General features: G+C 40.9%; 1 protein-coding gene across 11 annotated transcripts in view; it reads left to right on the plus strand.

Moving 5' to 3' along the window:
* The window catches only part of nrxn2b (neurexin 2b), an 806,770-nt gene that overhangs the window by 202,841 nt on the left and 582,253 nt on the right, over nt 1–21,676 (plus strand). For 7 of the 11 annotated variants that reach the window (XM_078936626.1, XM_078936632.1, XM_078936630.1 and 4 more), the window contains exons 4-5: nt 18,698–18,727; nt 19,100–19,114. The exons of 2 other annotated variants lie outside the window; for them this stretch is intronic. In XM_078936626.1, the coding sequence (XP_078792752.1) occupies nt 18,698–18,727; nt 19,100–19,114 (45 nt within the window). The remainder of the gene's footprint in view (nt 1–18,697; nt 18,728–19,099; nt 19,115–21,676) is intronic. 2 more of the 11 variants (XM_023965851.2, XM_023965852.2) reach the window with 1 other exon arrangement.

A 21,676-nucleotide genomic window follows, 5' to 3' on the forward strand; every position in this document is an offset into this window, starting at 1 on the left:
CTGTGTTGATCACCCTCTGCAGCGCCTTCCTGTCTGCGGCCGAGCATCCTGCATACCAGGCTGTGATGCAGTACGTGAGGATGCTCTCGATGGTGGCTCTGTAGAAGGTCACCAGCAGCTTCTTGTCCAGGTTGTTCCTCCTGAGTATTCTCAGAAAGTGGAGACGCTGCTGGGCCTTCCCTACTGCCGCAGTGGTGTTTGCAGTCCAGGAGAGGTCCTCTGTGATCAGCACACCTAAGTAGCGGATAGAGTGAACCCTGTCCACGCTGACCCCATTTATATAAAGCGGGGGCGGGTCCACTCTCCCCTTTCTGAAGTCCAGGATTATTTCTTTGGTTTTGGTGGTGTTCAGGTGGAGGTTGTTTCCTGAACACCACTTTTCCAGTCTGCTGACTTCATCTTCCCCTGAGATGAGCCCGACCACAGCGGTGTCATCAGCAAATTTGATGATTGTGTTGCAGGGGTGGGTCGGCGTGCAGTCCGATGTGTAGAGTGTGAAGAGGAGTGGGCTCAGTACACATCCTTGTGGTGATCCTGTGCTGATGGTGATGGTGGATGAAAGGTGGGGTCCAAGTTTAACAGATTGTGGTCGTTCTGACAGAAAGTCTTTAATCCATAAGCAGATGGGGGAAGAAAGGCCCAGGTGAAGCAGTTTTTCTGTCAGGATGTCTGGGATGATGTTGTTAAAGGCTGAGCTGAAATCCAGAAAAAGCAGCCTAGCGTAGTTCCCTGGGTGGTCCAGGTGGCTCAGGGCAGAGTGAAGAGTGGTGGAAATAGCATCATCTGTTGAGCGATTTGGTTTGTAGGCAAACTGGAGCGGGTCGAGGGTGGGTGGGAGATTATCTTTGATGTGTTTTGCTATCAGTCATTCAAAACACTTCATGATTACAGGCGTGAGGGCGACTGGCCTGTAGTCGTTGAGGCTGTCTGCTGCTGGCTTTTTGAGAACCGGAATTATGGTGGAGGTTTTGAGGCAGGCTGGGATGCTGCACTGTTGTAGGGACTGATTAAAGATTCTGGTGAAAACGTCTGCTAACTGGTCGGCGCATGCGCTGAGTACTTTGCCTGGCACTCCATCTGGTCCCGTTGCCTTCCTGGGGTTGGCTGATTTAAGCACCCGTCGTACTTCCTGCTCCTGGAGTACTAGGGTACTGTTGGTGTGGGGTGGTGATGATTGTGGCGTGTCTGCTGGGGGCCTCTGCGTGTCAAACCTGGCAAAGAAATGGTTTAGCTCCCTTGCCAAGGAGGCATCCGCTCCAGTGGACACTGTGTTGCTGCTCCTTTGATTTGTGATGTGGTTTATCCCCTGCCACATCTTCCTGGGGTTGTTGTCAGCGAAGTGCTCTTCAATCTCCTTTTTGTAGGCCATTTTGGCCTTCTTTATGCCTTTTTTTAGGGCGGATCTGGCTGTGCTGTATTGGAGCCAGTCACTGTCCCTTGACCTGAAGGCGGTGTCTCGTTTTTTTAGGAGAGATTTTACTTCGCTGGTCATCCATGGTTTCTGATTTGGGAAAATTCTGATCCTTTTGTTCACAGTCACATTGCCTACGCAGTGGTTTACATAGGAAAGGACTGTGTCCGTGTGTTCTTGTAGATTTTGGCTGTAGAAAGTGTCCCAGAGTGTGTTTGAGAAGCAGTCCTGCAGTTGTGTGAGGGCAGCTTCGGGCCAGATCCTGATGGTCTTTGTTTCTGGCTTTGTTTTCCTTCTTAGGGGGGTGTAGGTGGGGGTGAGGGACAAGCAGAGGTGATCTGAGCCTGCTAGATGGGGGAGGGGGGTTACTTTGTAAGCCTGTTTAATGTTTGAGTAAACTTGGTCTAAAGTGTTTACTCCTCTGGTGGCAAGCTTCACATACTGTGTGAATTTGGGGAGCACATTTTTAAGACGTGCTTGGTTGAAATCCCCAGCAATAATCAAGAGTCCATCAGGGTGGGCGAGCTGTTGCTTGTTGATGATAGTTAGCAGGAGGTTGAGAGCCGTGCTAGTGTTAGCATCTGGTGGTATGTAAACAGCTAGCACCAGAAACAGCTGTGAATTCCCTCGGGAGATAGAAGGGCCTGCATAAGATGGCTACAGCCTCCAGGTCTGGAGAGCAGTGTCTTTCGGTGATCCTGCTGTTGCTACACCATTCGTTGTGTACATAAACGGTGATTCTAATGATCCATATACAAAATAAGAGAAACAACAACATTTTCAAAGGATGGGTATGTGTGACATCTTACACTATTTCAAAATAATGATTTAAACAAACAAATTACATCACCTAATTATGGCCAGACACTGTCCGTGATGTGAAGTAGCACATATCAGCAATGCTCAATGACTGGTCTCTCTGCGTTAAGAGCATAGCAGCCTCCCTTGACAGAATCCAGTAACCATCACAGTTGCAGTCACCCAAGAAAGAGTCTCAAGTATGAAGACCTGGACAGTGCAGGCCCGCAGGTCACGACAAAACCAACCTGTGCACAGCCTGGATTCAATGACTCAATAACACACATGGATCACTGAATGCTTGGAGCTGTACAACATCAGAAGGACTCTAAGAGCCTTTATAGGACCTCGATGAAGCTGTGGAAAACCACTTGCACAAGTGTCCATCAAATGTGGCATTTGCCAAGGAGACGCTCCGTCCCCACTGCTGTTTTGCATGTGTCTGAACCCCCCTCAGCCAAACAATCAACAAAACTGGTTATGTCACAGTGCAACCTGGATGAATGAGAGTCTTCACAGAGATAATTGGTAATGGATACCGACTCAGAAATGGGGCCAACATCAGTCACCTCCTCTACATGGATGACATCAAGCTATATGCTAAGAGCGAGCGTGACATTGACTCCCTGATCCACACCACCAGGACCTACAGTACTGACATAGGGATGTCATTCGGGCTCGAGAAATGCAGCCGAATGGTGACAAAGAGAGGCAAGGTAGTCCACATAGGAAGGGTCTCACTCCCAGAAGGAACAATAGCAGACATTAAGGGCAGTTACAAGTACTTTGGAATTCCGCAGGCAAATGGCAACCTGGAGCAGGCAACAAGGAAAGCTGCAACAGCTAAATACATCCAACGAGTGAGGCAAGTCCTGAGAAGCCAGCTCAATGACTGGAATAAGACCCGGGCAATAAACAGCTACGGACTGCCAGTTAGCAGATACCCTGCAGGAATAATAAGATGGCCAAAGGAAAAGATACAGACCACGGATGTTAATACAAGAAAGCTCCCCACCATGCATGGAGGGTTCCATCCCAAATCCAGCACCTGCACCTGCTGACTGTATGCTAGCCGCAAAGAAGGAAGTGTCTGATATCAAGAAGTCCTACCAATGGCTATAAAGGGCTGGCCTACAGGACAGCACTGAAGCGCTCATCCTGGCAGCTCAGGAACAAGCCATGAACACCAGAGCCAAAGAGGCTCAGATCTACCACACCAGACAAGACCCAAGGTGTAGACCTACCACACCAGACAAGACCCAAGATGTAGATCTACCACACCAGACAAGACCCAAGGTGTAGATCTACCACACCAGACAAGACCCAAGGTGTAGATCTACCACGCCAGACAAGACCCAAGGTGTAGATCTACCACACCAGACAAGACCCAAGGTGTAGATCTACCACACCAGACAAGACCCAAGGTGTAGATCTACCACACCAGACAAGACCCAAGGTGTAGATCTACCACACCAGACAAGACCCAAGGTGTAGATCTACCACGCCAGACAAGACCCAAGGTGTAGATCTACCACACCAGACAAGACCCAAGGTGTAGACCTACCACACCAGACAAGACCCAAGGTGTAGGCTGTGCAAAGAAGCGCCTGAAACAATCCAGCACATAACTGCAGGATGTAAGATGCTGGCAGGGAAAGCATACATGGAGTGCCACAATCAAGAGGGTAGAATAATATACAGGAACATGTGTGCAGAATATGAACTGGAAACCCTAAGCTCAAAATGGGAAACACCTCCGAAGGTGATAGAGAATGAGAGAGCAAAGATCCTGTGGGACTTCCGGATCCAGACTGATAGGATGGTAATGGCGAACCAACCAGACATTGTAGTGGTGGACAAAGAACAGAGGAAAGCCGTTGTGGTGGATGTGGCAGTGCCAAGCGATGGGAACATCAGGAAGAAGGAACATGAGAAACTGGAGAAAAAACCAGGGACTCAGAGAAGAACTGGAGAAAGCCTGGAAAGTGAAGGTGACAGTGGTGCCTGTGGTAATTGGAGCACTCGGGGCAGTAACCCCCAAGCTGGAGGAGTGGCTACAACAGATACCTGGAAAGACCTCAGACCTCTCAGTCCAGAAAAGCGCAGTGCTAGGAACAGCTAAGATACTGCGTAGGACCCCCATCTCCCAGGCCTCTGGTAGAGGACCGGTGAAGGGTTAGAAGGGTGTACTTTTAAAAAAAATATATTATTATAAAAATTTTTGTTTGATCCAAAGAATGCAAAAGGAGCAAAAGGCAGAAGAACAAGTTATCTTCTTTCTGTTCCTTTTTGTGTGCTATCTTTTGTTTAAGTTGTTTTCGTAGAAAAAAAAAGAATGAAGGAAATTGAATTGAAGAGGTTTAGCTTTATACATAATTTTAATTTGCAGGAAGAACTGTCCTTTTTCTTTTGACCAAAAATCAGAGGGCAAAAATGGAAACTTTAATAACACAATTTCAAAAGAAAACAGCAGTGTTTCTTAGTTTTCATTGTCATGGATAAAATTACTTTTTGCAGCAGCTGAGAATGGAGAATATGCTACTTCTAAAAGATTTTTAGCGTCATGTCAAAATCAAACCCATAAATAAATGTGAACGACACTAATGTGCAGCCTATACATTTCTCTTAAAGCCCTCATTTGTACAATAAGCATGTAAAGCAACTTTTACAATTATTTTATTTATTTATTTTTTGGTTCAAGACGGCTCCCATTTTACATATATTCACACAACATGTATGACCTTAACATATCAATTCATTTTTGTATCTTTATCAATTAATCAACTGAGGCTTCATTTACTCAGGAGTACATGCACTAATCTCGCTATACACTATACTTAACCAATGTGTTCTTTCTTTTCAGTTAAACTGTAAACTGTGTGATTTTATACTAACAATATGCTATCTTAGAGCTAGTGCACACTGTGTTAAAGTCACACATTTTACTGCACTTCTTTAATACAGCATGATCTTCATATAAATAATTTAAACCATTGAAGTAATCGAGGCAATTTTGTGAAGTTTTTCTTGGTCCTTAAATCCTCCTTCTCTCTCTGTCCTACCGCAATAGATATCCATAATAAATTATTAAAATACACCAAAGTCCTCCAACACTTTTAGTGTAGCTCTGGCAGTTCAAAGACGATACATAATAGATAAGGTCAGGAGAATGACTAATGTTTATGTTCAGTAAGGGGAAACAAAGCACATAGTTTTTGTCCTAAAATTAGTTTTTGATGGCAATAAATATAATGTTTTGTGTTAGGCAACCTCATAAAAGCTAAAGGTTGTGGACTTATCAATCATTCAGATGGCCAATTTGTATCCTGATTGTAAAGGTTTTTTAGGTGAAGAAGGTGCAGGAGTTTAAGTACTTGGGGTCAACAGTTCAGTGTGATGGGGATTGTGGAAAAGGGTTGAAGAGGCGAGTGCAGGCAGGTTGGAGCGGGTGGAGGAAAGTGTCAGGAGTGTTGTGTGACAGAAGAGTGTCAGCAAGACTCAAAGGAAAGGTGTACAAGACAGTGGTGAGACCAGCTCTGCTCTATGGGTTAGAGACGGTAGCAGCGAGACAGAGACAAGAGGCTGAGATGGAGGTAGCGGAGATGAAGATGTTGAGGTTCTCCTTAGGAGTGACCAGGTTAGACAGGATAAGGAACGAGTACATCAGAGGGACGGCTCATGTTGCCTGTGTTAGCGACAAAGTCAGAGAAGCCAGACTGAGATGGTTTGGACATGTTCAGAGGAGGGATAGTGGATATATTGGTAGAAGGATGTTGGAGATGGAGCTGCCTGGCAGGAGGGCAAGAGGACGGCCAAAGAGGAGATACATGGATGTCTTAACAGAGGACATGAAGTTGGCTAATGTTAGGGTAGAAGATGTTCATGATAGAGTGAGGTGGAAAACGATGATTCGCTGTGGCGACCCCTGATGGGAAAAGCCGAAAGAGAAAGAAGTCCTAGTGATAATATTTCAGCCTTGAGTTAAAATAAGGAGTGTGAATTGATTGGCAAGAGTCTGGCGATACAATAAGTATCCTGATCCGCGCCCCACGATACGTATCCTGATCTTGTTCCGGAACACATTTTATTTATTTAAAAAAAAAAAAAAAATATATATATATATATATATATATATATATATATATATATATATGACTTGGAAAAAACTAATATGGTCAAATTCAGTTTATTTATTGATCACAATGTTAAGCACTGCAACTGTATCTCATATATGAGTTGCTTTTACCCAGGCAAATTCATAGTGCTTTTATTTTGGTAACTTGAAACATAGAAAGGGAACAGTCAACATTGTCTTATTTCTACAACAAAATACATTTCAGTATAACGAAAAAATGGAATGAATGTGCCTTAACCAATAAGGTTCTAAAAGTATGATGAAGTTAATAAAGTGCTGTCTATTTTCACTATTGCTTAATATAGCTCCTCCAGTACTTTTAAACAGTTCAGGAGTCTGAATGGTACTTCAAAAAATAAAGAGGGGGAAAAAACATTAATTCTTTCCAGAAACAATAAAGTGTGATGATGCAGCAGCATCAAGGAGGGCACATTAATGTGGCACAGATGCTTTGTTTACATCCCAGTCTGTTCTGCACCGCTGCAGCCACGCTGTCTCACACGCGGAAGTAAACTAGTAACGGTCATCGCCACAATGTTGGCCTTTTTTCAGAGCATTGTACTCATAACTCTGATCAATCGGGTCGCTAAACTAGAATCTATTGCTTGGAGGTTCTGCAGAGCTTTGGCCCGCTTTGCTGATAGCATTTTGGCCAATGCTACGTGCATTAGCCTAGTAGCCACTGTGCAGCTGCAGTGCTTCACTCATTCTTATCTGAAAAGCAGCACAATCTGCAATTTTATATGTTGCTGGCAGCAACATGGCACAGAGTCTTGGTTTGGTTCCCATCCAAACTAAGTAGTTCATGGTTGTGTCCGAATTCCTTCAGTACTCACTACATCGTGCACTATACAGTGTGTTCGCCATTTTGTAGTGCTGTCCGAATCTACAATTACGGATCCAATTCCCTTGAAATTTCCCAGAGGTCTCTGTGGAAAAACCAGTGTGCATCGATACTCACTAGATCGGTTAATATAGAATATGAATGTATTTTTCAAATAAATCATCAACACTTTTATCTTCAGAAAAACAGGGGACTCATAAATACTCGTTGCAAAACGCTCATATCAATTAGTTTTTATCTTTATGAAATTGATGATGTCATATCTGCCGTTTAAAAAAAAAAGTAAAATGGCGTATACTTATATAGCGCTTTCTACCTTCTTACGAAGGCCCAAAGCGCTTTACAGTCACAGTCCCATTCACCCATGCACACACACATTCACACACTGATGGCGGCTCCGCTGCCAAACACTGGCGCCAACCTCCCACCAGAGGCAAGGTGGGGTTCAGTGTCTTGCCCAAGGACACTTCGGCACATGGGCGTGCAAGGCGGGAATCGAACCTGCAAGTAGTGAGCATGGTGTCCGAATTGCTTTTAAAATTCAGGGCAATAGATAGTTTTTCAGTAGTTAGGGGTTAGGGTGGGAATTCGGACAGAGCCCATGTCACATAAAACGAAAAAAGATAAGGCGGCTTAAATTGTATTGATTTCACTGCGCTTAATAAAACACTCAAGGTAGTCTTGATTAAGAAATATTCCAATAACCCCAAATCTATCTGGAACTTCATCACAACTCTATTATAAAAACATCATATTTGGTTTTCATGGTTTTGAACTCAAAGATCGTGATGCTTTCTTTTTATAAACATGTTATTAATGGCTAAATTTCATATTCACAGAAGTAAATTTTCTAATAAAAAACTTTACTTCTTCGTGTTCAAATTTGAACTTCAGCAATATATAAATTTAATTTCAGCTTGAAAAAATACAAAGGCTCAAAAAACGATTAACATCTGTAAATCTTTTGGACTAATGACATAAGTTTACTCTCGCATTTCTGTTTGTCAATGTTTATTTATTTTTTATTTTATCTTATTTTTTTAATATTTAGTTTTTTCTCCCCCTGTGAATGTTCTTAATAATTAAGATATTTTTAAGGTTATAACAAGCTTATTTTGTATTCAGAACTGTACTGTAAATTATATTTGCATAATTGCTGCATTTTTGTTTTTTTTTGTTCTGCAATTGTTCAATAAAATAAAAAAAACAATTAAAAAAAAAGAAAAAGAAAAAAGCTGGCTCTAGCTGAGATCTTCCTGTTGTCTTGTGTAATGTAGAGCTGCTCAAAGAGGCTCTGTGTGCTCTGCGCCAACTAGTGGTTGGAGGTTGAAATGGAAAACAAGAGTCAGACGCTGAAGGACGCTCAGAAATAATTATACATATAATTATAATTATATATCGTCCTGACACCATTTTGAATCGATGCAAGTATTACAAATCAACTATTGCGATATATTGCCAAATCAATTTTTTACACCCCAAGTCAAAATACATAGAATAATATAGACTTTTTCCTTTCAAATGGAGAATTTTACATATAATAATAATAATAATAATAATAATACATTTTATTTCAAGCGCCTTTCAGGCCACCCAAGGTCGGTGTACAAGGTTAAAAAAATGAGAAAAAAGCAGAATAAAACATCTATAAGAAATTAACAGAGTAAAACATGAATAAAGATAAACATAAATAAGTGATTATAAAAACAGGATAAAAAAACGGAAAAAAAAAAACAGGATAGGAAAAACAACAGACAAAATGAGGTTGTGTTAACTGAATGGATTAACTGTATGATTGTTTGAAGAGAGGACTCTTGAGTTTGGATTAGAACAGTGGCAGATAGTCAGTAATGCGTAGATTGGGAGAAAGAGAATTCCATAGCTGGGGGGCGGAGCGGCTGAAAGCTCTGGTGGCAAGACGGGCAGGTGGGACATGGAGTTGGAGAGAGGAAGAGGAGCGGAGAGATCGGGAGGGAGTGGAAATGTGAAGATCAGAAATGTAGGGAAGAGCCAGGTTGTGGAGTGCTTTGAAGGTTATGAGAAGAATCTTGAAACTAATCCTTTGTTTTATGGGAAGCCAGTGTAAGTTTTGGAGAACTGGTGTGATGTGGTGGGATAACGGGGTCCTGGTGATGATGCGGGCTGCAGAATTTTGGAGAAACTGCAGTTTCTTCAAAGACTTATTGGGCAAAACCAAACAGGAGAGAATTACAGTTATCGATTCGAGAAGTGACAAGACTATGAACAAGTACAGCAGTTGTATAAGGAGTGAGAGAAGGGCGGAGACGAGATATATTGCGGAGATGAAAGTAAGCAGAACGGGTGATGTTATTAATATGAGATTGGAACGAAAGTGAGCTGTCGAGGATGACACCCAGACTCTATATAGATTACTTTCCTTTTTTATTTGCATAACCAATAACAGTTGTAGCTTCATTTGTTTTATGCACCGAAAAAAAGGTCATTAACTTTGTCTTAAATCTGTTATTTGACATTAAAAAAACAAAACATAAGTTTTAAATTTTAAAAAGTACTTTTACACTGTAAAAGTGCACATTTATGATGTTTGTTTTTTTTTAAATCTGCATGATATGTTTGAATTTTCTGTATACTCTGCCACCAATATATTCGGAGCATCTTAGCCCTCATTTTGCGAGAGCCGGAGGTAAGGCATTTGCTATGGTTGACGTCACACCTCGATTCGTACATTGTTTTTTACAGTCTGTCTATTCTACACACTGATTGCAGACTTCATATTACAACTGTGGTACTTGTTGTAGTAGACACAAGGTATGGAAATGAGAACAAATGACTTTTACGTGAATTAAAACCAGAAAAAGAAATGCTTTTAAACTGAGAAATTAAACCAGAGGTAATAGTGTCACGACAAAATCTGTTTGCCTTATCCCCCCTAGGTTTGACAATTTAACAATGTCTTCACTTTCAGTATATAAACGATATGTTCATGCAGTGTGTGCAGAAAAATGCAGCATAGTCTCCCAGCAGTGTTTGCTGTCTTCACCTGTCTGATGAGGACCATCTGCTGGTGAGGGTTGTGCCATTTGTCATGCAGTGTTCTGTGCAGTTTGTGATGGGTTTCATTTCCTTCAGAACATTTACGTGTTGAAGGAGAAATCTCAGAGCAGTTCGACAAAAAAGGATCATTTAGCATTCTCTTATGAAGAGTTTTGCTCCCTCTGGTGTTTTTGTTTTTCTTGAGGCTTCAATGAAAGGTGGATGGATTCACTTCTTGGAGAAATCATGAGCATGGACAAAATGTACGTTCAACCTCCAAACAAACAGGATTTAAGTCTGCTGTTTGTGGTTACTGGCGCTAAGTGTATGATGTGGTTAGTTATCTGTATTGTTGGGTTTATGCCTCAAAATGTAATTTAGACCTGTAAGAAGGTAGATCTTTACTGTCATCAACCCAGGTTCAACAACAATTAAATGTGCTCTCTGGAAGCACATGATCCTGTCGCTATGATGGATGGGTGGATGGATGGATGGCTGGATGGGTGGAAGGATGGATGAATGGATGTGTGGATAGATGTATGGGTGGATGGATAAATGGATGGATGTATTGGTGGATGGATGGATGGGTAGATGGATGGATCTATGGGTGGATGGATGGAAGGATGGATGAATGGATCGGCGGGTCGGTGGGTGGATGGATGGTTGGGTTGGTGGGTGAATGGATGAATTGGTGGATAGAATGGTGGATTGGCAGATGTGTGGATGGATGCATGGGTGTATGGATGGGTGGATTGGTAGATGGGTGGATGGATGAATAGATGGATGGGTGGGTTGATGGATGAATGTTACGGCTGTGGCCGTAATATTGTTTTGTTTGTATGTTTGGACTGCTTTTCTGTATGTTTTCTTTTGGGAGTGTCTGTCTGTCCTTTTCTTTTCCCTCCTCTATACTGCCAATTAGATTCCATCGTGTCCGGACCACCTGATTGGCTGAGGACTTCTCTGCGGCAGCTTTAAAAACTGCCACCTCATCTGTTGAAGCCCCTCCCCCTCCAGCTGGCAGCAGCAGAGCATTAGATCAAACATTGTTAGAGCTTTTTGGTCCTGGTAATTTGGGTTGGTTATTTTTGTATGATTTTGAGTTGTCATTGTAAATAAATTCCCAGCTTAATTTCAGTCTGGGTCTGGTGAGAGTTTTTCGAGTCATTGGTGAATTTAGTTTTTCTTTTTACCTTTATGTTACTCCCGTTTACAAACTCCTAGACAGGGGTGTAACAATGAATGACTGGATAGATGGATGAACTGGTAGGGGGGTAGATGGATGCATGGGTGGATGAACTGGTAGATGGGTAGATGGATGGATGGATGGATGGATGGATGGATTGGTCGATGGGTGGGTTGATGCATGGGTGGATGAACTGGTAGATGGGTAGATGATGGATGGAGGTGTGGGTGTATGGATGGACTTCATGTCAGTCAAATAATGAGATTGTTTTTTGATTGGTCTGATTCCTTTCGTGTTGGAGTCTCTGGGGTTTCTGATTGGTTCCTGCCCTTGTCCTTGTGGTACCCTGGTGCCCAGTGTTCTGCCTCATTGGTAGAAAATTTCATTTCAAAACATTCTGTCTGGCCATAGAGACAGTTTTCAGCTGTAGAGGGCAGACTTCTTGCGTGTGCAGCAACATTTGCTACACATACATTTTTCTCACATGAGCACAGTTTTCATGCAAGTTAACAAGCCGTTTGCTGTTTTGCTTGAAATAGAAACACATGTGTGACATTCAAACAATACGCATGTGACTCATCACCTGTGACTTTGACATAAAACGATGCGTGGCTGGTGTGACAGCATGCTGTGCACACCTTAAGCTATACAGTTTTGAAGCGTCAGAAAATGGCAAAAGTAAGAGGCGGTAGCAGTGAGTCAACAGAGAAGGGGGAAATAAAAAACAGACTTTCTTTCCAGATAGAAGCATGCCTCCTTCCTAATGACAGAATTATGACTAGTCTCCATCTGCCGCTCAATCAACACCAGCCAATGTAATGGTCTCCACACGGCATCAGTTTCGTTAGGCACTCCCATCTGTGCTTGCCACAAAATTACAGATCGATGTCGAGACGTAAAGGGGTGAACTTTGCAAATTCACTCTGTTTTCCAGGACGTGGCAGGTGACAGGGATTGTTCAGCTGTCAGATTTTGCTTGATTTCCTTAATTAAAAAAAAGGTCAAAAGTAAGACACAGCTGTTCTTTGTGCTTTTTTCCCATGTCTAATTAGGGATGGTTAATATAAATATAGGATTTTTGCCTCTGTTCTCACAAGCTGTCAAATTATGATTTATGTGACATTGGGTTTTTCTATTGTAGACTGTTTCTATTTTTACATATTTGCAGTTTGTTGTGTATTTTTGATAGAATATTTTATTGTTATCTTTGATGCATTGAACTCCTTTGGTGTCTGAATAAACTTGTAATCTACAGCACATTATAAGAGTCTGGACAAGAAAAAAGGCAATTAAGTTGGTAACATTTGTCAACTTTCAGTGCTTGTCTTCTTTGATTATTCTACTCCCCCACTTCATTTGGCCTTTTCCCCTTTTTTTTTACTAAACTACCACTGTGTTTTTCTTTTCTAAGTAGGACATGAGGTTTGAATGAGAAAATTGGGAATGTGGAGAGTATTTGAATGATTTGGTTTTCCCCGACAGCAGCATTCTGTTTTATTGTAGGAGCCTTTCTCTTATCTCTGTAATGGATTATGAACAGGAGAACAAAAACAGGAAGTTGAAAAGAAAAAAAAAAGAAAGGACTTGGTGCAAAGGGTATCCAGGAAATTGACTGCTGCTAGATAAATAAAACACTTTTCTTCTACATTTGCTTTGTCCCTGATTAAGGCATTAAGGAGAAGGTTGGAACAGCTTGTGGTTAAATGCTTGCAGTCTGTTCATCAAATGAGTTGTCTTTAAGGTGATGTTTAACTTTGTGCAAAATAGGTTTGAGTATAAATCAAGGTGGAAGAGTAAAAAATAAAAGGCCTTTAGGGCCTAAATGTGGTCTGCCAGTGCCATGCGTTACTGCCACTCCAGCCACTCACTTATCTAGTTACACCCACATCTGAAACAGCATGGACCTCTATTCTGTTCACAAGTTCCTCAGTTATGGGTTTTTTTATTTGATTTTTTTTTAATTTTTTTTAACTTATTGACAAACTAGGTATCATACATAAAATTACTAACAGTAACCATATAATCAACATTACATCCCTCAGTTATGATGAGGAAATTTACATCCGCGATCCCCCATTTCCCATGAGTCTTAGGGGCTAAAGGCGGGGCCAACGCCCGGCTCGCCACACTGTTGTTCGTGTTTAAGAATGAGCAAGGAGCAGCAGTGCATGGAGGGGTGAAAAGGAACAGCTCTCCTTCCACTTGTGTCGCGGCAGCATTATGGTACTAACGGGGCTGGTTAAAAAACATCAGTAAAATAGCGCGCGCCTCAGCGCGATACGCGCGCCTCAGCGCGGCGCGTTCGTCAGAAGCTTCCTTTCACAACAAACACTTGTTGCTCCCCGGACGCCTCTGCGCTCCGCGCTCGCCAAGCGGGCTCCTTGTCTCCCCTTCCTATCCGAAAAGCTCACATGGTGGCTGTGAGCTTTTCAATGCAAAATTCCGCTCAGTCAGAAACCGTAAAAACGACCAAATGGATTTGTGTTTCCAGTCGTGTCCCGACAAAATAAAGGCTGATGTTATTCACACATATTTACGTGCAGCCAGCCGAGTCACTATGACTCAGAGGTAAATACACTTCTGAGCATGCGCTGTTCTCTCCGTCACGCAGCTGACCGGCATTTCCATTTACTGATGGGGGATTTTTTCACGCTGCTTTTAACGATTGCTTTTAACTTGAAAGCTTCATCATATTGTAGCGGCGATCAAGTGCACGTTGGGTCTAATGGCACCAAAGGATTCTGGGATGCGGCCGGGCATGCGTGTTTCTTTTTGTTGAACCATGACTGAAGTGTCTAAGAGCTGAAGTGAGGTCCATGCTGTTTGGCTGCTCAGAGGTGTGTTAAAAAAATGACTTGTGCTTGGTGGTGGATGACTCATACAAAACCATTCACCGAGCCCGAATGTTCGTACATGGCGGCCGCCAATCAAATCCATAAATTAGCCACGTCACAGAATAAGCCGCAGGGCTGTGAGCGCAGGAAAAAAGTAGCGGCTTGTAGTCCGGAAATTACGGTAATAATGGTGGGATTTGCAAATTATGCAACTTTTAGCCCTACAAATATATTTGAATCTATTGTAAAATCGTTCCCAGTGGTCTTTTAATTATGATTGTAACCCAAATCAAAAAACATATTTTCTGCAGAGCGGCAGGATCCATCAGAACTTCACCTTTGAGTTAGATTGATTTGTCTGCAAGTGGATGCATCAGAATTGGAGCGAAGAGAGACTTTGACCAACCGGTAGCATTTGCTGCATCGTTAACCTGTTTATTTTGTTTTGTTTAAACTGCGGGTTTTATCTTCTGCTACTAATCTATCATTATTTGAATAAATAAATACTCACAAATGCAGTTTTAATCTAAATTTTTGTTCTACATGTCCTCCATCATGAGAAAAATGCTACAAGAAGATGTTACAAAAACACTGTTTTCATTGTAGGGGGATTTTACGCTTTAGGCTTGAAGAGACTTGTAAACCTGCAACAAGAAACAAAACCTTTACAAACACCTGTTCACCAAAAACCATCTGAGATCAAAATGAACACATTTGTAGACAAATCTCTCTTTTCTTATGAGCAACAAACTATTTTAAAGCAAATGTAATTTAAAAAAATATATATAAAACATTTTAGAGTTGTTTGATTAGACACAAATTGATAGAAGGACAATTAAACAGGTTTAAGAAAAAATACAGAAATTGAAGCCATTTTCTGTATTATATACTGACAAACCTTCAAGGTTTACTTGTGTGGATAATAAAATGATTAAAGTTGACTTTGAGGTTGCTTTTCTTTTTCACAGCAGTTTTTGTAGCACCCTTGGTTGGAAAGATAATTGAAAAGCAGAAGTGAATAGCATCATATATGTGCATGAAAATAGCACATCTGCCACAAAACTGAAAAGAATCAATTTCCAGAGTTGTATTCAGATAATAGAGAAGAAAACAAACACAGATCATTGCTTTACCAAATTATAAAAACTGTTATTAGTGATTATTGAGCTAGAAAACACATCCCAATTTTCTGGCTAAATTTACATAAATTGACAGAATGATTCATTTCAAGGCTGATTTGTCTGCATTTTCCCATATAATTAAATTACATTAAATTATGTCGCCCCAAATTACAAACTAAACACAATGACTTTTTACAACATTTCTCTCTTCTTAGTATCAATTATTTTCTGAAACATTGGGAAAATCCAATGGAGAATGCAAAGAAAGTTAAATTAAAAATTAGAATATATTTAACGTTGGTCAGTGCAGCTTGAACTGTGTGTCTCACTTGTACTTGTAATCAGAATCTGTTGCTGTTACATTAGACCATTTAACCCTTGTGCTATCCTGGGCACTTTAACATTGGGAGTTGGGTCATCTAGACCCACTAGACAGTGAGTTGAACCTTTTTTCTTCAATGATTTGTGATCTTCACTGGTGTCCATGGATTACATGAAATCTTCCTCACCTTTATCCACCTTTGTTATGGTAAAGAGAACACGCCAATGTAAGGGTGGGGTCATCTGGACCCCACAGGATAGCACAAGGGTTAGAGCTTTGACAAGAAAAAAAAACTTCCTGCAACAAATCAACAAATTATGACCCTAATTTCTTTTTAAATATGTCTTTCAGCCACTGTTTTGGTTATTTTATCTTTATTTGTCACTTTTAGCTCAACCATTTGGACATTGTAAGTGGAAGGAAAGTTTTTTTCATTTCATTTCACTCATTTTGGTTCGGGGGCCACATTCAGCCCGTCTGATCTCAAGTGGGCCGGACCATAACATAAAAGCAAAATAACAGCTTTGTTTTCGTTTTTTTACTCAATTTGAAAAAATGCCTCAACCAACATGGTAGCCTACTCACTTGGGGCCAATGGATCTCGAATAAAATTAATTTCAATAAAAAAAAAAGTTGGTCTATTCAATTTTATAGAGACCGAATATTTTACATCTGACACTGAAGCAATCCAGAAACTTTTCTTTATGGTAAGTCTCTTAGTGGTGCTGAATGTTATATTCTTTGAACAGTGCAACCTGTTGATGACATGACAAGCAAAGAAAAAAAAACTGTCCATTTTTCCTGGAAATCTCTTCACTCCACTTCACTTTTTGACAACATTTTGGTCGTTAGGTGTTGCTACTGATCATCCTCATAGCAAGATAACAGCGGTGAGGCTCATAGGGAACCAAAGTACATCTTACCCAGACACAGAGCTGTTAGGTTTTCACTTTTGGCACATGCAGAGATATGCTGTTTCACCTGTTTTGCCTTTCCTTTGCTCCCCCTAGTGGCGGAATTGTGCATTTCGGTTATTTCTTTAAAAAATCATAACTCGCCACAGGAATGGACTAGAACCTTGCTTTCTTTTTTAACCATCCTTATGATTTTTACTCTTCATGTGTGGGCAGGACATAACCACCTGGCGGGCCGGATACGGCCCTCCAGGTGCCAGATTGTTAACATTCCCATGCACTCTGAGGTGAATTTCCGATGAACCCCTGCTGCTGTGCAGAAACTATGTCCATCTTTTAGATGAGACTTTTAGGGTGAATGCAGACTGGATACATTCGTTGATCCGGACCCAGTCTGCTACTTTGGTCCGGATTGAGTCCTGAACCTTTGTGCTTGATTTGTATTCAGGCTGCTGTCAAGGAGACTTTCCTGTTCCGGACTAAAACTTGTAAACAAAACCATGTGACTGAAGATGTCTTCACTCATTGGTCGTGACTTACGAGGCAAAGCAACAAGAGGCTGAAATTATGGAGGTCCTGCGCTTTAAGTTCATTAAAACTATTTGAATCTGTCTCAACGTCACGTTTAACACTTTTTACTACTTTTTTGGTCCGGCAGAGGCGTGCTCTAAGGCGGTTACTGGCAGGAAGACTAAGGCTAAGACGGTACACTAATAAGTGTTTATGATATATACAGAGGAAACAGTGAAAAGCAATGTGTGTCGCCTCAATAGTTGATATCCGATCACATTTCAATGAGTTACCGTGTCTCATCATTGTTGATCATTGAAGAGAATTGTGTTAAGGAACTAGTTAGGATGACATCACAGCAGACGATACAGAAAAGCATGGAAGAAGCGTTTTCAGCGGTTTCTGGTCCCGCACCAGGGTTAGCCTGGGTGCATTCAGACTGAAATTAGTTCTGGAAAGCAGTCTGCTTACTTTCTAAGAAAGTCAACTTCTTGTGTCTCTAATCTGTGGAAGGTTGTGTCGTTGTGCATTTGTGGCTGTATGTTTGTGTGAAAGTCGGTGTTTTACTCCAGTTTTAACATACAGACGTTTGTTTTGTCGTTTTAGGGTTTGACTGTTTGACGTTGCTCCTGGGTTGGCACTAATATTCGCTTCACTGTTTAGTTGATTCTACTTCTTCACTTTTATTTTACATTTTCTTTTCTTTATTGTTTTTTTCTTTTTAATGTATATTTCCAGTTTGTGACTTCAGCGTTTTTCTGCATGCTGCCAACAAGATTTTGGCTGATGAGGGGTTGATAAAACATTAGAACTATGTTTATATTCCAACAGCCAATGACAAACGTGATAATAAGTTGTAGAAAATAGACAGAAAGTAGGTATTTGCCCTTGATTTATTTGATATACCCGGCTTGTTTTTCCTCCCACAGGTACGTCAGTATGTTGTTGTGTGGTTTGTTTGGATGCCTTGTTAAATGCACTGGAAGCAGAGGGGTAGCTGTTCTTTTCCAGCCTGTTGAGATGCCTGCTTGCCTCGCCTCGAATGTGTTTACAGCACAGTGCAGTTGGCGTGGACGGCTACATAAAGAGGCTGTAGCTGCAGCTGTTGTGCTGTTTTGCTGATACTGTGTTATCCTTGTTTTTCCAGAAAGAGCTCTGGCCTCCTCTTTGTGAGATCTCGCCTCTTGAGGTTCTTGTTTTGTGATTAGAGTACAGTCGGAGACGAGAAATTCAATTCAAGTTTTTTCTGCCAAACAGTTCTGTGTGTTCCATAAGTACTCCAGAGGAAAAAAAAAGCATTTGTGCGAGCAATAGCCTTCGGGGGTTGCGCCGATTGAAAATGCTTTTTTTTTCTAATCCCCCCACACCTCACTCAAGAAGTGTTTGCTTGTTTTCTGTTACTATTTGCTCTTTCTCTTTCTCTTTCTTTCTCTCTTTCTTTTTATTTTTTCTTTACCTTTGGTTTGAACTCTGACATCCGACTCTGCCCCAGGATGTCTGTCACAAACTGCAGTCCAACGTTGTGACAATGCTTTTTTTCTTCCCGTGCCTTTTATGACCTTCATTCTTCTTTCTGTTCTTTTTTTCCTGTTTTTTTCCCTTTCAAGGTCTGGCGCACCTGACGTTAAACGACCAAGGTATGGGTTCATTCCTTCTTTTTGTTCCTTTTTTTCTTTTCTTTCTCTTTTTCCTTTCACGGAGGAATTGACTCAGCCTGTTTGCTCCCAGTGGCTCGACACTGCTGCTCTTCCTTACAATTTCCTTCTGTGCTTTTTACCCTCCATATGTGCGCATCCCTTCATTTCCTCCTAAACCCCCTTCTTACGTTTGAATCCTTTTCATCTCACTTCTTCTTTGCTTTTGTTTTTAACCCTCCCACAACTCCGTGTTTTTTTATTTTTTGGTGCCCTCCTTCCTTCCCACCATGTCTTTGTGCTTTTTTTGTGACCTCCAATGTCTGTTCCACCCTTTGTCCTGTCCTATGGCTCACGTCCTGGACTTCACATCAGACCCCGCGGCTGAAGGTAACACTTTTCTGCTATCCCTTCTGCTTGGGTTTAAACCCCAACAAGAACTCATTCAGAACATGAATAAAAAAGAAAACCCAGCTCTCAATCGGCAATCGTGATAACAGCTAAATGTGTTCAGACTGTCATCTACTAACAGTTCCAAGTGCCGACATTCCCATTGTTTGGCAATCCGTGTTTTCTTTAAGGGGAAGGATGTTATATTGTCTGAAATGTTCTGTTTACTGAAAAGTGTCTTGATAATCACAAATACTGTAATTTTCTATAACAGACAGTCTACATTTAATGTTTAGGAAAAGCTTGTGTTCTGTCCTTTTGGTTTTGTGATAGTTTAAATGAATATATGACCTAAAAGTGGATGCACATACAAATATACTGCTCTACATGAAATGCTTTAAAATCTGCAGAGAACTGTTCCTTTTCTGTTGGCCCTCTACAGCCTTAGGACAAACATTTTAGGATGTTTTTTGTTCCTGAATCAGAAAGAAACGGCTGTTTTTCATTGTAGCTTGATTTCAAATATCACCAGAAGCTAAAAAATGAACAAACAAGGGGAACAAATCCACTAAAGTGGTTAGTGTTTAGTCCCTGATACACTAAGAACAAGAATGATGTATGTGTCTTTTAACTAAGGAAAATAAGTTTAAAAATATATTCAAGGCATAAAGATGTCAGCAAATATCATTTAGATAGATGGGCAACTAAATAAAAAGTAGGTCTGAGAACATCAAGTTAGAGTTTGGATTTGGACTTTTTACTTTGAGGCTCTAATGACTTGGCTAAATCGAAGTGCTTTACGACTCAGGTTACTAAAATCTAGTAGTAAGTAGAAGTGAGTAGTAGTATTGAGTATTAAATAGGATCAACTAAATTTGGACATGTACTTTCTTTTTTCCTAAATATCTTCGTACTTTTAAAATCCTTGTTTCTGTGGACCCGCTGCCTTTAAACTATCCAAATCTAAACTCTTTGAATAATCTGCTCGTTTAACCCAAAAACATAATTTACAATTTTCTCCCTGAAAGTATATAAAAAACATTCAAAAGCATGTCCAGTGCAAAAAAAAAATAAGGTTGGCATATCTGCAAACACAAAGATGGACCAATAAAACGAAGATGAGTCTTTAAAGCCTAAGGCCGTCCTTCACAGCTTTAAGAAGGACAACCCTCAGGCTTGACTTTCCATCTACCTTAAGCTTGATCCTATCTGCCTTCCTATAGGGCTGCCTCCCCTCCCACTCTGAGAAAGTAACCTGTCCCGTTCAAAAAGAAGGATGAGGTCATCACTAGACTAACACGGACTGTCAGTCCACGAACACGAAGACATTTTGCACAGGAGCCTTTCTACTATCAATTTTTCTTTGAAAGTTTGATGTGAATAATTTTGCTGAGAGGTATTTATGTAAGGGATAATGCGCTTTGAAGTGTCCATTATCAGAAATAAACAGACAACATATTGCTGTCGTGAAGTCTGTTAATTCCTAAAAATGGACACTTTAAAGGGCATTGTCCCACTTATACCATGGTCAAATAAATATTCAATGAGTTTTTAGTACTTTAGTCTCGTTTTTTTATTCCAGTTTAAATCGCTTATTCATAAAACGTTGACTATTCAATACGTGGTGCAGTACATAGTGGCTGAGCCGGCATCGGCCTCGACTGCAGCGGCAAAGGAAAGTGACATTTATGCTGATGATCACGATGTGTTGAATAAAGCATCAGTTCAGAGAGAAAGTTCACCTCTTTTGGTTTTTGTCCAGATGATGAAGCAAAGGTTTATTTCAAAGAAGCCAGCGCAGTGATACAGGACATTTAGGCTATGTGGCCGGAACTTGTTTTTTAGGTGTACATAATCCCTGTCCATTATCACTTTTTAATCCACACCTAGGAAACCAATCAGAATCGATTATTCGCCCTGATCATGATATAAACATGATATAAACAAAGGAAGCAACCAATTTCAATGAAAAGTCTATGCAAATAAATATACACAGTGGGGGAAAAAGTATTCAGTCGGCCACCAATTGTGCAAGTTCTTTTACTTAACCCTTGTGCTATCCTAGGCACTTTAACGTTGGGAGTTGGGTCATCTAGAACCACTGGGCAGTACGCTGAACCTTTTTTCTTCAATGATTTGTGAACCTCACTGGTGTCCATGGATTACATGAAATCCTCCTCACCTTTATCCACCTTTGTCATGGTAGGGAGATCACGTCAATGTTAGGGTGGGGTCATCTAAGATAGCACAAGGGTTAAAAAGAAGAGAGAGGCCTTTCATTTTCATCATAGATATACCTCAACTATGAGAGACTAAATGAGAAACTAAATCAAGAAAACCACATTTTCTGATTTTTAAAGAATCTAGTTGCAAATTATGGTGGAAAATAAGTATTTGGTCACCTACAAACAAGCAAAATGTCTGTCTCTCACAGACATCTAACTTCTTCTGTAGAGGATCCTCTGTCCTCCACTTGTTACCTGTATCAATGCACCAGTTTGAACTGGTTATCTGTATAAAGACACCTGTCCACAAACTCAAACACTCCCACTCCAAACTCCT

Source organism: Oryzias latipes, chromosome 18 (assembly GCF_053564925.1).
Source record: "Oryzias latipes strain Hd-rR chromosome 18, Olatipes_Hd-rR_3.1".
Lineage (NCBI taxonomy): Eukaryota > Metazoa > Chordata > Actinopteri > Beloniformes > Adrianichthyidae > Oryzias > Oryzias latipes.